At 33.0% G+C, this 18069-nt stretch overlaps 1 protein-coding gene across 1 annotated transcript; it reads right to left on the bottom strand.

The window, feature by feature from the left end:
* Positions 1–331: 331 nt before the first annotated feature.
* Positions 332–12326, bottom strand: LOC109791984 (uncharacterized). Its single transcript, XM_083063237.1, has 2 exons — positions 11614–12326; positions 332–8393 (listed from the first exon to the last, which is right to left on the bottom strand). The coding sequence occupies exon 2, from the start codon at positions 7914–7916 to the stop codon at positions 6987–6989; it is 930 nt and encodes a 309-aa protein (XP_082919363.1). The 5' UTR covers positions 7917–8393; positions 11614–12326; the 3' UTR covers positions 332–6986.
* Positions 12327–18069: the final 5743 nt, after the last annotated feature.

An 18069-nucleotide genomic window follows, 5' to 3' on the forward strand; every position in this document is an offset into this window, starting at 1 on the left:
TCTCAAAGTAATCTTATAGCATCAAAGAGTTCAGTTTGATCTTCCACAACCACAGGTCTAGACATTTGTTTAGGTTGAACAAAATTAGTATTCCTCCTTGTAGTAACCATCTTTAACAAAATCTTCTCCATGCAAAAGAAACACAACAAAATGAGCCTTCAAAATAAGGCCTCACTGTGGACACCAAAATGTACCTATCCGAAGGCACATAGATAATTTTATCACTTCAACCCTTGTCCAATAAGTCCCCATCCTTGTAGTTTTCGTACTCAATATTCTCTTAGTCTTCGGTTATACATATTCGAGAAGAAAAAGGGAGGATGTCTGCAAAAAAACACTCCAACACTCAAGTCAGTTTTCGAGTTCATACAAGTCAACGCAATTAATATTATAATAAATGTTAAAAAGCCTGCTTGCTGAGTTTGGCCCATATGCTAGGCCTATCACCCATCATCATGCTTTTAATGAAGTCTTGGTATTCTTTATGGTTTATTTTGATCCTTGTTGCAAACCAAGGAGTCCTCAACCTTACCCTTCGACCAAGTTCCTTCGGTATAGTTTCATTGCAAACCTAATAAGTTCATTTCATTTTCTATTTATATTTTTCATCATTCTATTATTTTATTTTTCTCTTAATGAAATATATAGGTCATTCATTAAAAAAAAAACACCATGGCTTTTGATTGCAACACACATATTTTCAATTTCAAGACATTGTTATTTTTTAGCATCAGTGATTTTTAGATAGCAATGACTTGGTGTAAAATAATAATAATAATAATAATAACAGTGACTTAGATCTATGTAAAAAAAAATGTTATTAAATAACGACTTCCCATTAAAAATTTAATTATCATTTTTGACATTACACAACATGGTAACATGAAAAACTATGGGATAAAGATATTAATGTTATGATCAGATGACGTAGTGATATGGTATATAAAAATATTAAAAAAATGTCAAAATATAAAAATGAAATAAAAATGGAATCTACTATCCTTCCCATCAATGGTAACACTTAACTATTATCTTTAACATATATATAAATGTTAACATAATTAATATATATATATATATATAAATATATATATATATATATATATATATATAATTTTAATAAAAATTAAAATTTTGCTGCCATTTACTATTAAATAAAAATATATTATTAATCTATAACTATTAATAATAAAATAGACTAATTTAATGTTAATATCTTTTAACTCCCTTCACTAATATATATCAACAACCATCCACCTATTATAAGATTAACAACACACTCTTGTTTTATTATTTATTTACTTACTTTTTAAAAAAACATTCTCTACAAATCTCATTACCAGCGTCATTAATAACCGTCAGATCTACAGTCGCCAAAAATGATTTGTGGGGCAGAAAATTCAATCACTTTGTGGCGGTTTCAAACCGCCACAAAATGTTTGAAAACGCCACAAAACAGCTTTGACTGATTGATACATATATCTATATATATGCTTGTATATATTTTATTAAATAATGAATTATGATGAGATTATATTGTGATGTGTTTGTATGTACTTTGCATATAGATATTTTCTTTTCTCACCGTATAAATTGTGAATATTTTAGGTGAAGAAGATCCGGCTACGAGTGGCATCTAGAATGCCAACAGTTAAATTCTGGGAATGCTCTGATAGTGTGACATCGGGGCAGATGATTTCTAGGATAGAATATTTATATGGATTTGGTATTGTAATGAATGTAATTTCTTTGAAAATCTGTAAACTCTTAAATTTTACCTTTCAAATTTTATTTTTAAGTCATTTGAGAAAGAACAGTTATAAAGTTTTATGTGAACCCTTTTTACCAACTTTGATTAAGTTTATTCATCTTAATTTTATTATATTATTTTTTATGTATGTGTTGGGGTAGTAAGGGTGTCACATTTTGTGGTATCAGAGCATGTCGATTCAATCGGCCGTGAGTTATGAGTCTGTTATGCTTGTTTGGTAGATTGTTGAACTTATTGATATGTTAATATGACGATTGATTAAGTTTGTTGTTTTAGAGCATAATTGTTAACTTTTCTGGGAGGACAGAAAACAATGGCAGGAGGTAGAAACGATCGTGCAATCGCTGATGCTCTGCAAGCGATGGCTCAGGCTATGGATAATTTGAACCAACGACCAGAGATAGATTGGCTAGAGAGATTTCAGCAAAATAATCCGCCAAGTTTCCGTGGAGGCTATAACCCTGATGGAGCTGTTGACTGGATTTTTGAAGTTGAAAAGATATTCCAAGCTATGGGATGTCCTTTGACACAGAAGGTAACTTTGGCTGTCTTTATGCTTTCTGGAGAGGCTGGCATCTGGTGGCAAGGTGCTTTGCAAAGAATGATGGTTGCGAGAACTCAAGTAAACTGGGATAATTTCAAGCGGCTGTTCTTGGAGAAATATTTTCCCTGAGATGTGAGACATAAGAAACAGGTGGAATTCCTTGAATTGAAACAAGGAGAGAATTCAGTGGCTGAATACGTGACTAAATTTGAAGACTTGGTTAGATTCTGTCCTATGTATGATGGTGTAGACAATGAGGAGGACAAATGCGTGAAGTTTGTGAGCGGTCTTCGCCCTGAGATCAAACAAGTGTTCAATTATCAAGGGATCACGCACTACCATAAATTGGTAAACAAGTGCAGAGTATATGATGAGGACAACCGAGCTAGGGTAACTCATTATAAAAGTGGAGGACCGATGAGAAATAATAAGTTTGGTTCATCCAATAAGAATAAACCTTATACCAAGTTTACAGGGGACTCAAGTTCTAAGGTGAATAATCAAGGTTCTACGCAACAAAGAAGCCAAGTTCCAATGGTTAACCAAACTTCTGGAAGAGGAAGTGTGAGTTTTGTTCCACACAACAACTGTTTCAAATGTGGGAAGTCAGGTCATAGAGCAGCTGAGTGTCGGATGCAATAGGTAATGACATGCTTCAAATGTAAAGCAGAGGGACACAAAGTTAGTGAATGTCCCCAGAATAGGAAAGAAACAACAGAAGTTGGAGGGAGCAAACCTAGAGCCACAAGAAGAGTATTTGCTTTGAGTGGTGCTGAAGCTACTCAATCCGAAGACTTAATTCAGGGTATGTGTTTCATTAATTGAACTCCTCTAACTGTTTTATATGATTCTGGTGCGACTCACTCTTTCATATCACATGCATGTGTGTCTAAGCTAAAATTACCTGTCTCTTCCTTGTCTTTTGAGTTAATTGTCGAAACACCCACTAGTGGATCAGTAATCACTTCTGATGTCTGTTCAAAGTGTCCTCTGACTATTGAAGGTAAAGATTTCATGGTTGACTTAATTTGTTTACCTCTAAGTCAACTAGATGTTATTCTGGGTATGGACTGATTATCTTCCAATCATGTCCTTTTGAATTGTGCTAGTAAATCTATTGTTTTTGGTAAGTCTGTTGAAAAAGTGAGTAAGGATTATTTGACTGCCAACCAAGTTAAGGTATCTTTGCAAGAAGATGCCCAAGTGTACATGTTGTTAGCTTCTCTGAATTCTGAGAAAAATGTTTTGGTAAATGAACTGCCTGTGGTGTGTGACTTTTCGGATGTCTTTTCTGATGTGTCTAGCTTACCACCCAGAAGAGAAGTAGAATTTTCCATAAATTTAGTTCCGGGAACAGGACCTATTTCTATTGCACCTTACAAGATGTCACCCATAGAGTTAGTGAAACTGAAAAAACAAATAGAAGACTTGTTGGAGAAGGGGTTTGTGAGGCCTAGTGTATCACCTTGGGGAGAACCCGTACTCTTAGTCAAGAAGAAGGATGGTAGCATGAGATTGTGTGTAGATTATCGCCAATTAAACAAGGTAACCATTAAGAACAAATATTTGTTGCCTAGGATAGATGATCTTATGGATCAGTTGGTAGGTGCTTGTGTGTTTAGTAAAATCGATCTTAGATCAGGATACCATTAGATTAGAGTTAAGAGTGAAGATGTACCTAAGAATGCATTTAGGACTCGTTATAGACACTATGAGTATCTAGTAATGCCTTTTGGTGTGACAAATGCTCCTGCAATTTTTATGGATTACATGAACCGGATTCTTCATCCGTACTTGGATAAATTTGTAGTTGTCTTCATAGATAACATACTAGTTTATTCCAAGACTAAAGAGGAGCATGAGGAACACTTAAGGGTATTACTACGAACTCTCAGGGAGAAACAACTTTATGCTAAGTTATCTAAGTGTGATTTTTGGCTTGAGGAGGTGAGTTTCTTAGGACATGTAATTTCAAGTGGGGGAATAGCAGTGGATCCATCTAAGGTTGAGGCTGTGCTTAATTGGGAGACACCTAAGTCAGTTAGTGAGATTAGAAGTTTCCTTGGATTGGCTGGATACTATAGAAGATTCATAGAGGGATTCTCTAAATTAGCATTACCCTTGACAAGTTTGACTAGGAAAGGAGTTGTGTTTGTATGGGATAGTAAATGTGAGGATAGTTTTCGAGCCCTTAAGGAAAAATTGACTAGTGCACCTGTTTTAGTATTGCCTGATCTTAGTAAGACTTTTGTGATTTATTGTGACGCTTCTAAGATGGGTTTGGGTGGAGTGTTAATGCAAGAAGGAAAGGTCGTATCTTATGCATCTAGGCAATTGAAAGTACATGAGAGGAATTACCCCACCCATGATCTTGAATTAGCAGCTGTGGTATTCACACTTAAGATTTGGAGACATTATTTGTATGGTTCAAAATTTGAGGTGTTTAGTGATCATAAGAGTCTTAGGTATTTGTTTGACCAAAAGGAATTAAATATGAGGCAAAGGAGGTGGTTGGAGTTCCTTAAAGACTATGATTTTGATCTTAGTTATCACCCGGGAAAAGCTAATATGGTAGTTGATGCTTTGAGTAGGAAATCATTGCATTTGTCTTCTCTTATGATTAGGGAGATGGACCTTTTGGCGCAATTTAGATACTTAAGTCTGACTTGTGAGGTGACCCATAATAGTGTGAGACTAGGTATGACTCGGGTGACTAGTGAGTTGTTGAAGGAAATTGGAGAAGCACAGTTAGTGGACTCATTTCTAGAGGCTAGACGTGATGCTATAGGGCAAGGGATTGGAGGAGAATTTACCTTGGGTGTAGATGGAGTGATAAGATTTAAAGACCGAGTATGTGTGCCTAGTGACCCTACACTTAGACGATTGATCCTAGAGGAAGGTCATAGGAGCAAGCTTAGTTTTCATCCAGGAGCAACTAAGATGTATCATGACCTTAGGAAAATATTCTGGTGGCCTAGGATGAAGAAAGATATAGTTGAATTTGTGAGTGCCTGTTTAGTGTGTCAGAAGGCTAAGATAGAGCATCAAAAACCTTCAGGACTACTTCAGCCTTTGAGTATACCCGAGTGGAAGTGGGATAGCATTTCCATGGATTTTGTAGTTGCTTTGCCTAGGACTAGGAGAGGACATGATTCCATTTGGGTTATAGTTGATAGGTTGACTAAGAGTGCACATTTCTTACCTGTTAACATTAAGTATTCTCTGGAGAAATTGGCTAGATTGTATATTGATGAGATTGTGAGATTACATGGGATACCATCTAGCATAATTTCAGACAGAGATCCTAGGTTCACCTCTAGGTTTTGGGGGAGTCTACAACAAGCTTTAGGGACCCAACTCAGACTTAGTTCGGCTTACCACCCTCAAACTGATGGTCAGACTGAGAGGACTATTCAGTCTTTAGAAGATTTGCTTAGAGCTTGTGTGTTGGATCAAGGGGGTAGCTGAGATAGTCTTTTACCTTTGATAGAGTTTACCTATAATAATAGTTATCACTCTAGCATAGGTATGGCACCCTATGAAGCCTTGTATGGTAGGAGGTGTAGGACTCCTCTGTGTTGGTGCGAGCCTGGTGATAATGTCATCATAGGACCTGAGATTGTGCAACAAACCACTGATAAGGTTAAATTGATACAAGAGAGAATGAGAACAGCTCAGAGTAGACAGAAAAGTTATGCTGACAGGAGGAGAAAGGACTTGGAATTTCAAGAAGGTGACCATGTGTTCTTGAAAGTCACACAAGCACCTACCAATTGATCCATAAGATCATCTATCCTAGGCAACGGATATTTGTTCTTAATGGTTACCTTGTTTAATTGGCGATAATCTACACACAATCTCATGCTACCATCCTTCTTCTTGACTAAGAGTATGGGTGCTCCCCAAGGTGATACACTAGGCCTCACAAACCCCTTCTCCAACAAGTCTTCTATTTGTTTTTTCAGTTCCACTAACTCTATGGGTGACATCCTGTAAGGTGCAATAGAAATAGGTCCTGTTCCCGGAACTAAATCTATGGAAAATTCTACTTCTCTTCTGGGTGGTAAGCTAGACACATCAGAAAAGACATCCGAAAAGTCACACACCACAGGCAGTTCATTTACCAAAACATTTTTCTCATAATTCAGAGAAGCTAACAACATGTACACTTGGGCATCTTCTTGCAAAGATACCTTAACTTGGTTGGCAGTCAAATAATCCTTACTCACTTTTTCAACAGACTTACCAAAAACAATAGATTTACTAGCACAATTCAAAAGGACATGATTGGAAGATAATCAGTCCATCCCAGAATAACATCTAGTTGACTTATGGTAAACAAATTAAGTCAACCATGAAATCTCTACCTTCAATAGTCAGAGGACACTTTGAACAGACATCAGAAGTGATTACTGATCCACTAGTGGGTGTTTCGACAATTAACTCAAAAGACAAGGAAGAGACAGGTAATTTTAGCTTAGAGACACATGCATGTGATATGAAAGAGTGAGTCGCACCAGAATCATATAAAACAGTTAGAGGAGTTCCATTAATGAAACACATACCCTGAATTAAGTCTTCGGATTGAGTAGCTTCAGCACCACTCAAAGCAAATACTCTTCTTGTGGCTCTAGGTTTGCTCCCTCCAACTTCTGTTGTTTCTTTCCTATTCTAGGGACATTCACTAACTTTGTGTCCCTCTGCTTTACATTTGAAGCATGTCATTACCTTTTGCATCCGACACTCAGCTGCTCTATGACCTGACTTCCCACATTTGAAACAGTTGTTGTGTGGAACAAAACTCACACTTCTTCTTCCAGAAGTTTGGTTAACCATTGGAACTTGGCTTCTTTGTTGCGTAGAACCTTGATTATTCACCTTAGAACTTGAGTCCCCTGTAAACTTGGTATAAGGTTTATTCTTATTGGATGAACCAAACTTATTATTTCTCATCGGTCCTCCACTTTTATAATGAGTTACCCTAGCTCGGTTGTCCTCATCATATACTCTGCACTTGTTTACCAATTCATGGTAGTGCGTGATCCCTTGATAATTGAACACTTGTTTGATCTCAGGGCGAAGACCGCTCACAAACTTCACGCATTTGTCCTCCTCATTGTCTACACCATCATACATAGGACAGAATCTAACCAAGTCTTCAAATTTAGTCACGTATTCAGCCACTGAATTCTCTCTTTGTTTCAATTCAAGGAATTCCACCTGTTTCTTATGTCTCACATCTTGGGGAGAATATTTCTCCAAGAACAGCCGCTTGAAATTATCCCAGTTTACTTGAGTTCCCGCAACCATCATTCTTTGCAAAGCACCTTGCCACCAGATGCCAGCCTCTCCAAAAAGCATAAAGACAGCCAAAGTTACCTTCTGTGTCAAAGGACATCCCATAGCTTGGAATATCTTTTCAACTTCAAAAATCCAGTCAATAGCTCCATCAGGGTTATAGCCTCCACGGAAACTTGGCGGATTATTTCGCTGAAATCTCTCTAGCCAATCTATCTCTGGTCGTTGGTTCAAATTACTCATAGCCTGAGCCATCGCTTGCAGAGCATCAGCGATTGCACGATCGTTTCTACCTCTTGCCATTGTTTTCTGTCCTCCCAGAAAAGTTAACAATTATGCTCTAAAACAACAAACTTAATCAATCGTCATATTAACATATCAATAAGTTCAACAATCTACCAAACAAGCATAGCAGACTCATAACTCACGACCGATTGAATCGACCTGCTCTGATACCACTAAATGTGACACCCTTACTACCCCAACACATACATAAAAAAATAATATAATAAAATTAAGAAGAATAAACTTAATCAAAGTTGGTAAAAAGGGTTCACATAAAACTTTATAACTGTTCTTTCTCAAATGACTTAAAAATAAAATTTGAAAGGTAAAATTTAAGAGTTTACAGATTTTCAAAGAAATTACATTCATTACAATACCAAATCCATATAAATATTCTATCTTAGAAATCCTCTGCCCCGATGTCACACTATCAGAGCATTCCCAGAATTTAACTGTTGGCATTCTAGATGTCACTCGTAGCTGGATCTTCTTCACCTAAAATATTCACAATTTATACGGTGAGAAAAGAAAATATCTATATGCAAAGTACATACAAACACATCACAATATAATCTCATCATAATTCATTATTTAATAAAATATATACAAGCATATATATAGATATATGTATCAATCACTCATCATCTTCACATCTCAATTCACATTTCACATATCTCATTATTATATACATATCTTAGTCCATCATAATCCACACTAATCATATGATTTACAACATCATTTCCACATCCATAATTCATGCCAATCTCACAATTAACACTATGCCGAGACCTCGCCACATCTGACACAAGTGATACGGATTAATTGCCTCACTCAACCCACACCAGATCAGGGTCACGCCCTCCCTGTAGCATCACTTACCCAGGGGTCGTGCCATCCTTGATCATTTGGTGTGAGGAACCACAATCACATTACAATCAATACAATCTCTTGCAATTAACCCTATGCCAGGGCTGCCATAAGCGACATAGGTGGTGGTGTTAACTGTCTTACTCATCCCACACCATGCTAGGGTCACGCCCTCCCTGTAGCACCACTTACCCAGGGGCCGTGCCATCCCTAGTCATCGATGTGAGGCATCACAATTACAATCATAATCACATTCATACAACATCTCATCTCATTAATCAAATTCACATTACGTACACAATTTCACCTCACATATACAATAGATAAGCTCAACAAAATAAGGGTTTACATACCCCTCAAGCAATTCACATCAATATCATTCATTCTTAACAAGTAATATAGCAATAACATCATTAATATAATAATCAATAGAATAATTAATGTAAACAGTAAAATCCCTAATTATTCCAAAATTTAGCTCACCGCATTTTCCCTACAATTCATTCTTCCTCCCAGATCATCATTCCTACACTTCGGCATATTTATAAACCTCAACACAGATAATTTAATAGAACTAATAATTCTCCAAATAAATAATTATAAAATTAATCATGATCTTAAAGAATTCTTCCTCTACCCAATTCCCTCATGTACTCTACATATAAATAATCCTCTTTTCCCCCGTACCTGGATAATAGGAACTCGGGCAGAACCTCCTCCTCTCTTTCCTTAAAAAGTGACCGGAACTAGGGCAGAACCTCCACCTCTCTCCTTAAACAATAACCAGAACTGAAACTAGAATAGAACCTCCTCTTATGGATTCCTCTTTCTCTCTCTCCTCTTCTCTTTCCCCTCCTCTCTCTCTTTCTCTCTCTCTCTCTCTTCTTTCTCTCTCTAGGACTTCCTTCTCCAAGTTATGAATTTTCCTTGAGTCCCTAGCCCCTATTTATAGGAATATGGCTCATCTAACCCAGAACGGCCCGTTCCAAAAGCGGAACGCCCGTTCTGGGCCCTTCAAATGTACGCAAATTTTTGAACTGGAACAGCCCGTTCCAAAACCAGAACGGCCCGTTCTCAATCTAAGCAGAACGGCCCGTGCTCCCTCCGGAACGGCCCGTTCTGCAAGGAGAACGCCCCGTTCTCCAAGCAGAACGGCCCGTTCTACATTGGAGAACGGCCCGTTCCAAGACCGTTTTGCAACATTAAATTCAGCTCATTTCTAATGCTCAGAACGACTCGTTCCACTTTTGGAACAGCCCGTTCCGAGTTACTCAAATACCCCTAATACCTTTATAAAATTACGAAAATGTCATCAGTAATTACGAAAATGCCATCCGTAAAAATAATAACAACTGGGTGTTACAAAATTTCCTTGGATATCTGGAGAAATTTCCATTTGAAGCCTTCATTATTCAACAAAGAATCTAAAAAGCAGTTCGTTCTTTTCATTAGGAGGCCAACTAAATGGTTTTGTATCACAATTTCACAATTTTCTCTCTTTGCAACCATCTTAAGTCCTTTCCAGCATTTTCAACATCACCGGATGGTAACATTTCAGCTGTAATATTTCTTTTATTTAAAACACTACAATTGAGATTGTAATCGGGGTTATCATCAGTTTCTCCATTGACCATGTTTCTAGAATCCTATGCCACTAAAATATAACCACATGCACATATAAGACCATGACATGTGCAATGTCTTCATCATAAAGGGAACAAGGTTTTGTTCATCACACACATACGATCCAGCCCCCAAAACACTATCTAATTTGTGAGTTTCCAAGAAACCAACCAAGCAACACAGAAAGCACAGTAACTCACATATGTACTAATCGTCATTCCAATATATAATAAAATGTAAAGTATAACTGCCATATATCTCTTATTTTTTATTCCAATATATAATTAACTCATCTCTGTCACGTACACACATAGCGGCTGATATGAATTGTTTCTTAACTGTGTACATTCAGATCTAGTGGCTGATATTGTTTTTATTAATGGTGTTTTCATTACCCTAAAAAATGGAATGTTTTTTTAACTTAATTGAGTCTTTCCTTTCAAACACGGTAATTTTTTAACTTTCCTTCTTTGAGATATATCTAAATTTTAGACTGTCATAAATTTTTATCTCCTACATTATTAGTTTTAGAAACAAAAATCTAAACATTTAGAAAATACAGATACAAAATGTAATGGTTTAGAAAGTTAGAGACTTAAACTAAAAATAATCCATTTTCACGGATTAATAGCATTGTTAATCGTCATTGTGCACAAAGATCAATTAATATGAGATTGTTGTAGTTTAATAAATGATTTAATTAGATCAGTTTGGATCCTACAAATTAATGTAGTTGCTATGATATTCAAAGAAGAACTTAGCTATCTACATAACATGATTTTCTGATTATACATATGGTTTATAGAAAAAACATATCATTAATAATTGCTTGCGATTTTGATTTTACTGGTGCAGGTTTGACTTGCGATTTTGAAATCTAAACTAATAATTGCTTGCTTTGAGTTGCAATCCATCGAGAGAAAGTAAAAGACGTACAATTAAATTATATATGAAATATTTTACTCAACTACAATATTTGGGTATTTATCCGAATATTTAAACAGATGAGGCTCCCATGTAATGCCGAAACCTTGCACAATTTTTTTATGTTATGAGTCATGGAAACAAGCATGGAAGAATAAAGAGACAAGAGAGAGCATGCATATAAGCTTAATTTAGGTATAAATTTATGAATATGTTAGTGTCACAGTAACACAGAAAGCACAGTAACTAATCGCATGACAGTGAAATGAAAGTGTTATTGTGCCACCGAAGTAGAAATTACCATGGTAGTAGTTGAGAATCCCTCACTCTCTCCGGCATCCAGCCCCGCTGCAAAATCCTCAATAGCGTCGCCGCCTTCCGGTAATCCGCCGGAATCGCTAGCTCCGACGACTGGTTCCGCCGCAGAACGGCGGCTCTCGGCGACGGCGTTGACGCGCCGAAGAGAACGCACTTGGCGAAACGAACGAGGCCGATCAACGTGATGAGGTCCGTTTTGGATTGTTCCTCGCTCCGATTGATAATCTCTTCCTCGAGGCTCTCGATCTCCGCTCTGCAGCTGGACTCGTCGCGAATCTCTAGTTTGTCGAAAATCAAAGAGAGATGCGCTTGATCGGGAACGATCTCGTGCTTGATCTGGTCGTTTAGGTGGAGTTCTTGGAGAGGGAAAACATCGAGGAGAGTGGAGAGTTCTCCGGTGAGCGCCAGTGAAAGTTGTCGGCGACTTGCACGAGCAGATTGAACTTACTTCTTCCATTGGAGCAATCTTCAATTAGCGTTTTGATCTTGTGAAGAACGATGTACATTTTTTCGAGGCAGAGGATGAGAGAGTAGGAGAACAAAACAGAGTTGGAATTGGAAACGCAAATCAGCTCCTTGAAAACGACGCAAAGGAGCTGCGTTTTGCGGATGGTACAGGAGGAAGTTGGGGGTGTTGGTGAGGAAACATATCTGATCCGTGAGTTGAAGCAAAGACTCACTCACGTGCCCTGTTTTTTATTATTATTTTGAATTAAGTCTAAACCTTTTTTATAATTTTTATAAAAACTTTGCAATTGACTGGTAAACATTGCGAGGGTTTTTAATCGCCGAAAAATTTAATTATTTGTAAAAATTAAAATAACTCTCAAAATTATAACATTTTTTTTGGTAATTTTTAAAAATCACAAAAAAAAAAATCGTTAATAATTATCTGATTTTTTTTTAGTGATCGAAGCAGTGCCTCATTCTTTTAGTATTAATAATATAATCGATAAAATAATACTAATAGTATTATTTATTGAAAATATTGTGAGTATTATTAGTATATTACAAATAAATTATAAATTTAGCAAATATGAATATATAAGAAATATTTTAATTAAAAATATAAGTTAAATATATTTTTAATGCTTTAAATAAGATAATTTAGTTTTTAGTCCCTCAAATTTGAAATTGATTATTTTAGTCCTTGTAATTTTAAAAACATCTTATTTTAGTCTTTGTACTCAAATTTTGTTCAAGAAACTTGTTTTAGTTCATATTAGTGAAAATATCACATAAAATTCGGCTGATAATGCATCACTATCTAGATTACTCACTTTTTTTAGTGACTTGAGGGACTAAAATAAGATTTTTAAAAATTATAAGACTAATAATTTTAAACTTGAGAGATCAAAAACAAATTTATCCTATGTTTGAAGGATTAGAAAGATATTTAAGCCAAAAATATATAATAAAATATTGAGTATCAAACATGCACATTTATTAACTAATATAAATTTATATCATATATTTCTAATTATCTCCATTCTTACATATTTATATCCTATATGATATATTTTATTTTCATAAAAGATCATTAATATATAAATAGAAATACATTATTGTTATTGTTGACTCTCAAAAGACATATTATAAATTAATTTTAGAAATATCTCCAATCATACATATTCAAAAGTTTGAAGACAATCTATATTAAAGATAAGTTAGGGTCAAATTTAGTTTTAGGACTTCAAAATCAAATCTTCTTTAAAAATTTATGCATGATAATATACATTTTTTTTTTGTCATTATGGTTGATATCATGTCAATCAAATAAGTACTTTTGTACAAGTTTTATAATATTGTACATGTCAATTATTGAAATAAATTATTTAGCTTTCACGTAATTTTACATTATTGATTTGTCTTATCTATAACAAAAATGCATGACTAAAAAGAAAGAAGAATTTTGTTGAAAGTCAAATTATTATGTATAATTGCTTGATTCGCCTTGTTTTTTTCTATATACTTTCATAGTTTAATTTTTAAAATAATTAGTTGAAGAATACAATCTTTATTAGCATGATTTCAATTATTTTGTGAACAAATTTATACAACTCATTTGCCTAACTACATTGAGTATGATGTTTACATTTTGTATGTTATTGTGTATTCTTCAATTAAATGATTTTGAGTGAAGATAGAATGATCAATTAAATAAATTTTATTTGTGTCTAATATAAAATTTGCATCATATTTTTTTTTTTACACATTTTCATCTTCTTTTTTTAATTTAATATAAAATTGTATAAGTCATACTTATTTCACAAGTAATCATGAAAAAAAAATACATGTGTATTTGCACGGATTAATTAGTAGTTAAATAAATAAAATTGAAATATATTATTAGTATTAATAATATTATTAATACTAAAATTAATAATATCAGTATTATTTTTATAGGTAAAATAATGATGTTATAAATATAAATTAATATATTTTTAAGGTAAATCAAGATATCCTTTAGTTGATAGGTAAGTTAATCATTCGAGATATTTTTTTGATCAAATTAAGGGATTGATCTCATCCAATAAATATTTTTTCATACACCAACGTGTCATACACCAACGTGGATCAAACCTTTGACTACATGTTTAAGAGATAAAATTATATACTAATAATGTTTTATAGGTAAATATAAATGTGTATACTAGTATACTTTAAAATAAAAAATATATAGTTTATATAATATAAATGTTTTAGAGGAATGTTTATTAAAAAATACAATATAGCTTTTTGAACACATATGATAAAATTAGAACTAATATATATTTATCAAATTATTAGTTTGTCCATTAAGATTCAAATAATGTTATTAATATCAAAGAATATTATTATACTAATAGTATATATAATTTTGTATTTAATAATAAGTTTAAATATGTTTTTAGTCTTTCAATTTGAGATAAATTTATTTTTGATTTCTCAAATTTAAAATTGTTATTTTTAGTTCGTATAATTTTTAAAAAAAAATTATTTTAGTCTCCTAAGTCACCAATAACATATGTTATGCAGTATTAATTGAGTTTATTGTGGTATTTTCACTAATAGGAATGTCAATTGATAGATTTTATACAATAGTATTTGACAAATTCTTTAACAAAATTTGAGTATAAGGACTAAAATAAGATATTTTGAAATTATAGAGTTAAAATAATAATTTTAAATTTTAAAGACCAAAAATAAATTTATCCTTAATTTGAGGGATTAAAAATATATTTAAACTTTAATAATATTGAATACATATTTTTTAAACATTAATGAAGAAATCTATAATTAATAATTATATAACTTAAATAAGTCAACAAATATATAATTTAAAAATATTATGAATATAATAATATATCAATATACTAATAATATTATCCTTAATAACTATTATAATATTATTAATATTACATATATAATGTTTATGTGCGTGAGAGAGAGGTGAACAATTGAGAGGTTGAGAAGAAGAGACATATTCAAGAAACTTCTATTTAGTCCTCTTATTTTAAAAATAATGAAATGATTTTTAAAAAATAGATTAAGTTAAAATGATATTCATATTTGTGTGAATTTATCTGTTGCATTATTTTTAACTAGTTATAATTAATATTTATAGTTTTTTATTTAATATTTAGATTAATTACTTTTTTAGTCTATCAAATGTTACAATTATGTAATTTTGTCCCTTAAATTTCAATTAGGCGGATTAAGGCCTCAAATATCATAATAGTGTAATTTCTATTAATTTTAATTAAAAAGACTAACATTTTTTATGAGGAACTTATCGATGACATGACGGTTAATTTGTTAAAATTTACAAAATGAGAATTGAATTATGTTTCGTTACTTTAAAAGATAAGATTAATTTAATATTGTATTAAAATATTAAGACTTAATTGTACTTTTAGACTCTCAAATATTACAATTGTGAGATTTTGGTCCCCAAGTTTTAATAAAGGGGATTAGGTCCTTAAGTATCATAATTGTGTAATTTTGATTTTTCCATCAATTTACAGTTAAAAATGATGAAGACCTACCAAAAAGTTTGTCATAAATGATTATAAGAAGTTTTTATTTATAGACTTAGATAAGCAAACTTTCATTTATAATTAGTAATTTTCACTAAGACTCCACTTGGACATAAATCTCTACTGTCATTTATTTTCCACTAGGATGCCTAAAACACTCAAAACTGACCTAGATAATATGAAAATTCATTTGAACTTATAATCAAAATAAAATATGAAAATTACATTAAAAATGAAAAAATGAGCTTATTTAATTATATAACTCAAAAGATAAATAAATCATCTAAATAAAGTCTAGTCCACCATAACATCTTTAGTATTTGGTGTTAGATTAATTAGACTTTTGAAATTATTGTTTTTAACTATTTTACATCTTCTCTAGTCATTTAGCCTTCTATGAAAACAATATTTGGAATTAAAAAAATGGACATTATTAGATTTCAATAAAAGAAAATAAACATTTTTTTTGACATGGATGACACGACACTTGATTAGGTGGATGACAAAGATGCTAACATGATGTGATGTGTCATGTGAAAATAATATTAAAAATTGTTAGAATATAGATGATGAGAATTAAACCCCCACTTGACACTCGTTCCTTCGACAATAAAACATAACTATTAAATCAAAACTTTTTAAAGTATAATTGAAAATTATAATATATATATATATATATATTCAATAAAAATTAAAATTAGACATATATTTATTATTACTAAATAATTTTTTATATTATATTAAATCTATTATTAGAATTGATAATACTAATCATAAATGAATATTGATATTATTATTATATTAATATATTATTTGTTAAAATTATATAATATTTAACCTATTTAAGTTATATAACTTATAAATTTCTTATTCATGTATCAAAGAACATATATTTATTATTATTAAATAAATAAACTTGAAATATGTGATACATTTTACGTTACATACCATAATACAAGAATAAATAAAACTGAATTAAGAAGTCTATCATAAATGAAAATTCGTCGTGTTCACCATATAGAGTGTCACATTTTAACAAAACCCAAAGCAACTGAAGTTCAATTGAAATCTAATATCATAAAATTATTTGTCCTAAAAGCATAACAAGAGAAAGATAAATCCTAGTTGAATCTTGGTATCACATCTTATTAGAGCATAAACACAATTGTAAGTATTAGGTCTCATCATCACCAACATCCTCAACCTCATGATGTAAATCACATGCAAAAACAAACAATAGGAACAATATAAGCCAAGGAGAGTGAGAAATATTTCACTTTGGCTCACGGCATAAAATGTAGTCAAATAGCCAAACATAAACAACAATATAGTAAACAAAGATATTAATAGCATCATAGTAATAATAACAATAAGGCAACACATAGAGTAACATATGAGTCCACGTTAGGTTACACCCTCAACACACTCTACATTAGGAGGATATATAATTAGGGTCTAGTTAGGACAACGGAGTCATGCAAGTTTCACCTCATGCTCACAATGGACAAAATTAGGGTTTTTGAAATCGATTGTCCCTAAGGACTAATCCCCAAGGTTTTATACAAGGAAGCTTTCCTTAACAATGTATTCCACATCGTACTCTTCCAAAACAAGTATGCATATGATGCATGTCAACAAGAGTCAATGCACTATCATATTACAATAATACATATCCACAATTATATATCAATTCATTTCATTTTATAATCACACCGTGGCTAAGCCTCGTTTAGACTTGTCATTATATGACCCTCATAAGATCTATACACATCAATTGTATCAATGCTATAACACATTAATCAATTCATACATAGCTCACAATCGTGTCAATAGCATACTCACATACCACAATCAGTTATCAACATTAATTAATACAATGATTACACATGTTCATAGTTCAAGCACAATAATTATACAATATCATTCGATACACCTCAAGATATAATCATTATAAAATCATCTAATCATATGTTAATACCACAATTGTGATGTCAGTCACACTTGTAACAGCCCAATTTTCATAGAATGTACGAGGGCCCAAAAGCTCAATAAGGGTAATTTAGTAATTCGCAGGGGTGTTTTAGTATCCCAGAACGAGTCGTTCCCAAATCGGAACGAGCCGTTCCAAATGACTAAAACGAGAGTGATTTTGTATCCTAGAACAGGCCGTTCCCAAACTGGAACGGGCCGTTCCAAAATACAAAAATCATCTACAAATTTTCCCAAACTGGAATGGGGCGTTCCCAAATTGAGAACGGACCGTTCCAGAGTTGAGAACGGGCCGTTTCAAAATATGACCGTTGTGAGTATTAAATGCACCCTAGAACGGGAACGGGCCGTTCCAGATTTGGAACGGGTCGTTCCAGCGAAGCCTGATGCCTATAAATAGAACGCTCTGCCACTCCCAAAAAGCACACCTC

Source organism: Cajanus cajan, chromosome 9 (assembly GCF_000230855.2).
Source record: "Cajanus cajan strain Asha chromosome 9, NIPB_CcT2T_4, whole genome shotgun sequence".
Lineage (NCBI taxonomy): Eukaryota > Viridiplantae > Streptophyta > Magnoliopsida > Fabales > Fabaceae > Cajanus > Cajanus cajan.

Coding starts and splice junctions, on each gene's coding strand:
- LOC109791984 (XM_083063237.1), bottom strand. CDS start 7,916: ATGGCAAGAGGTAGAAACGATCGTGCAATCGCTGATGCTCTGCAAGCG.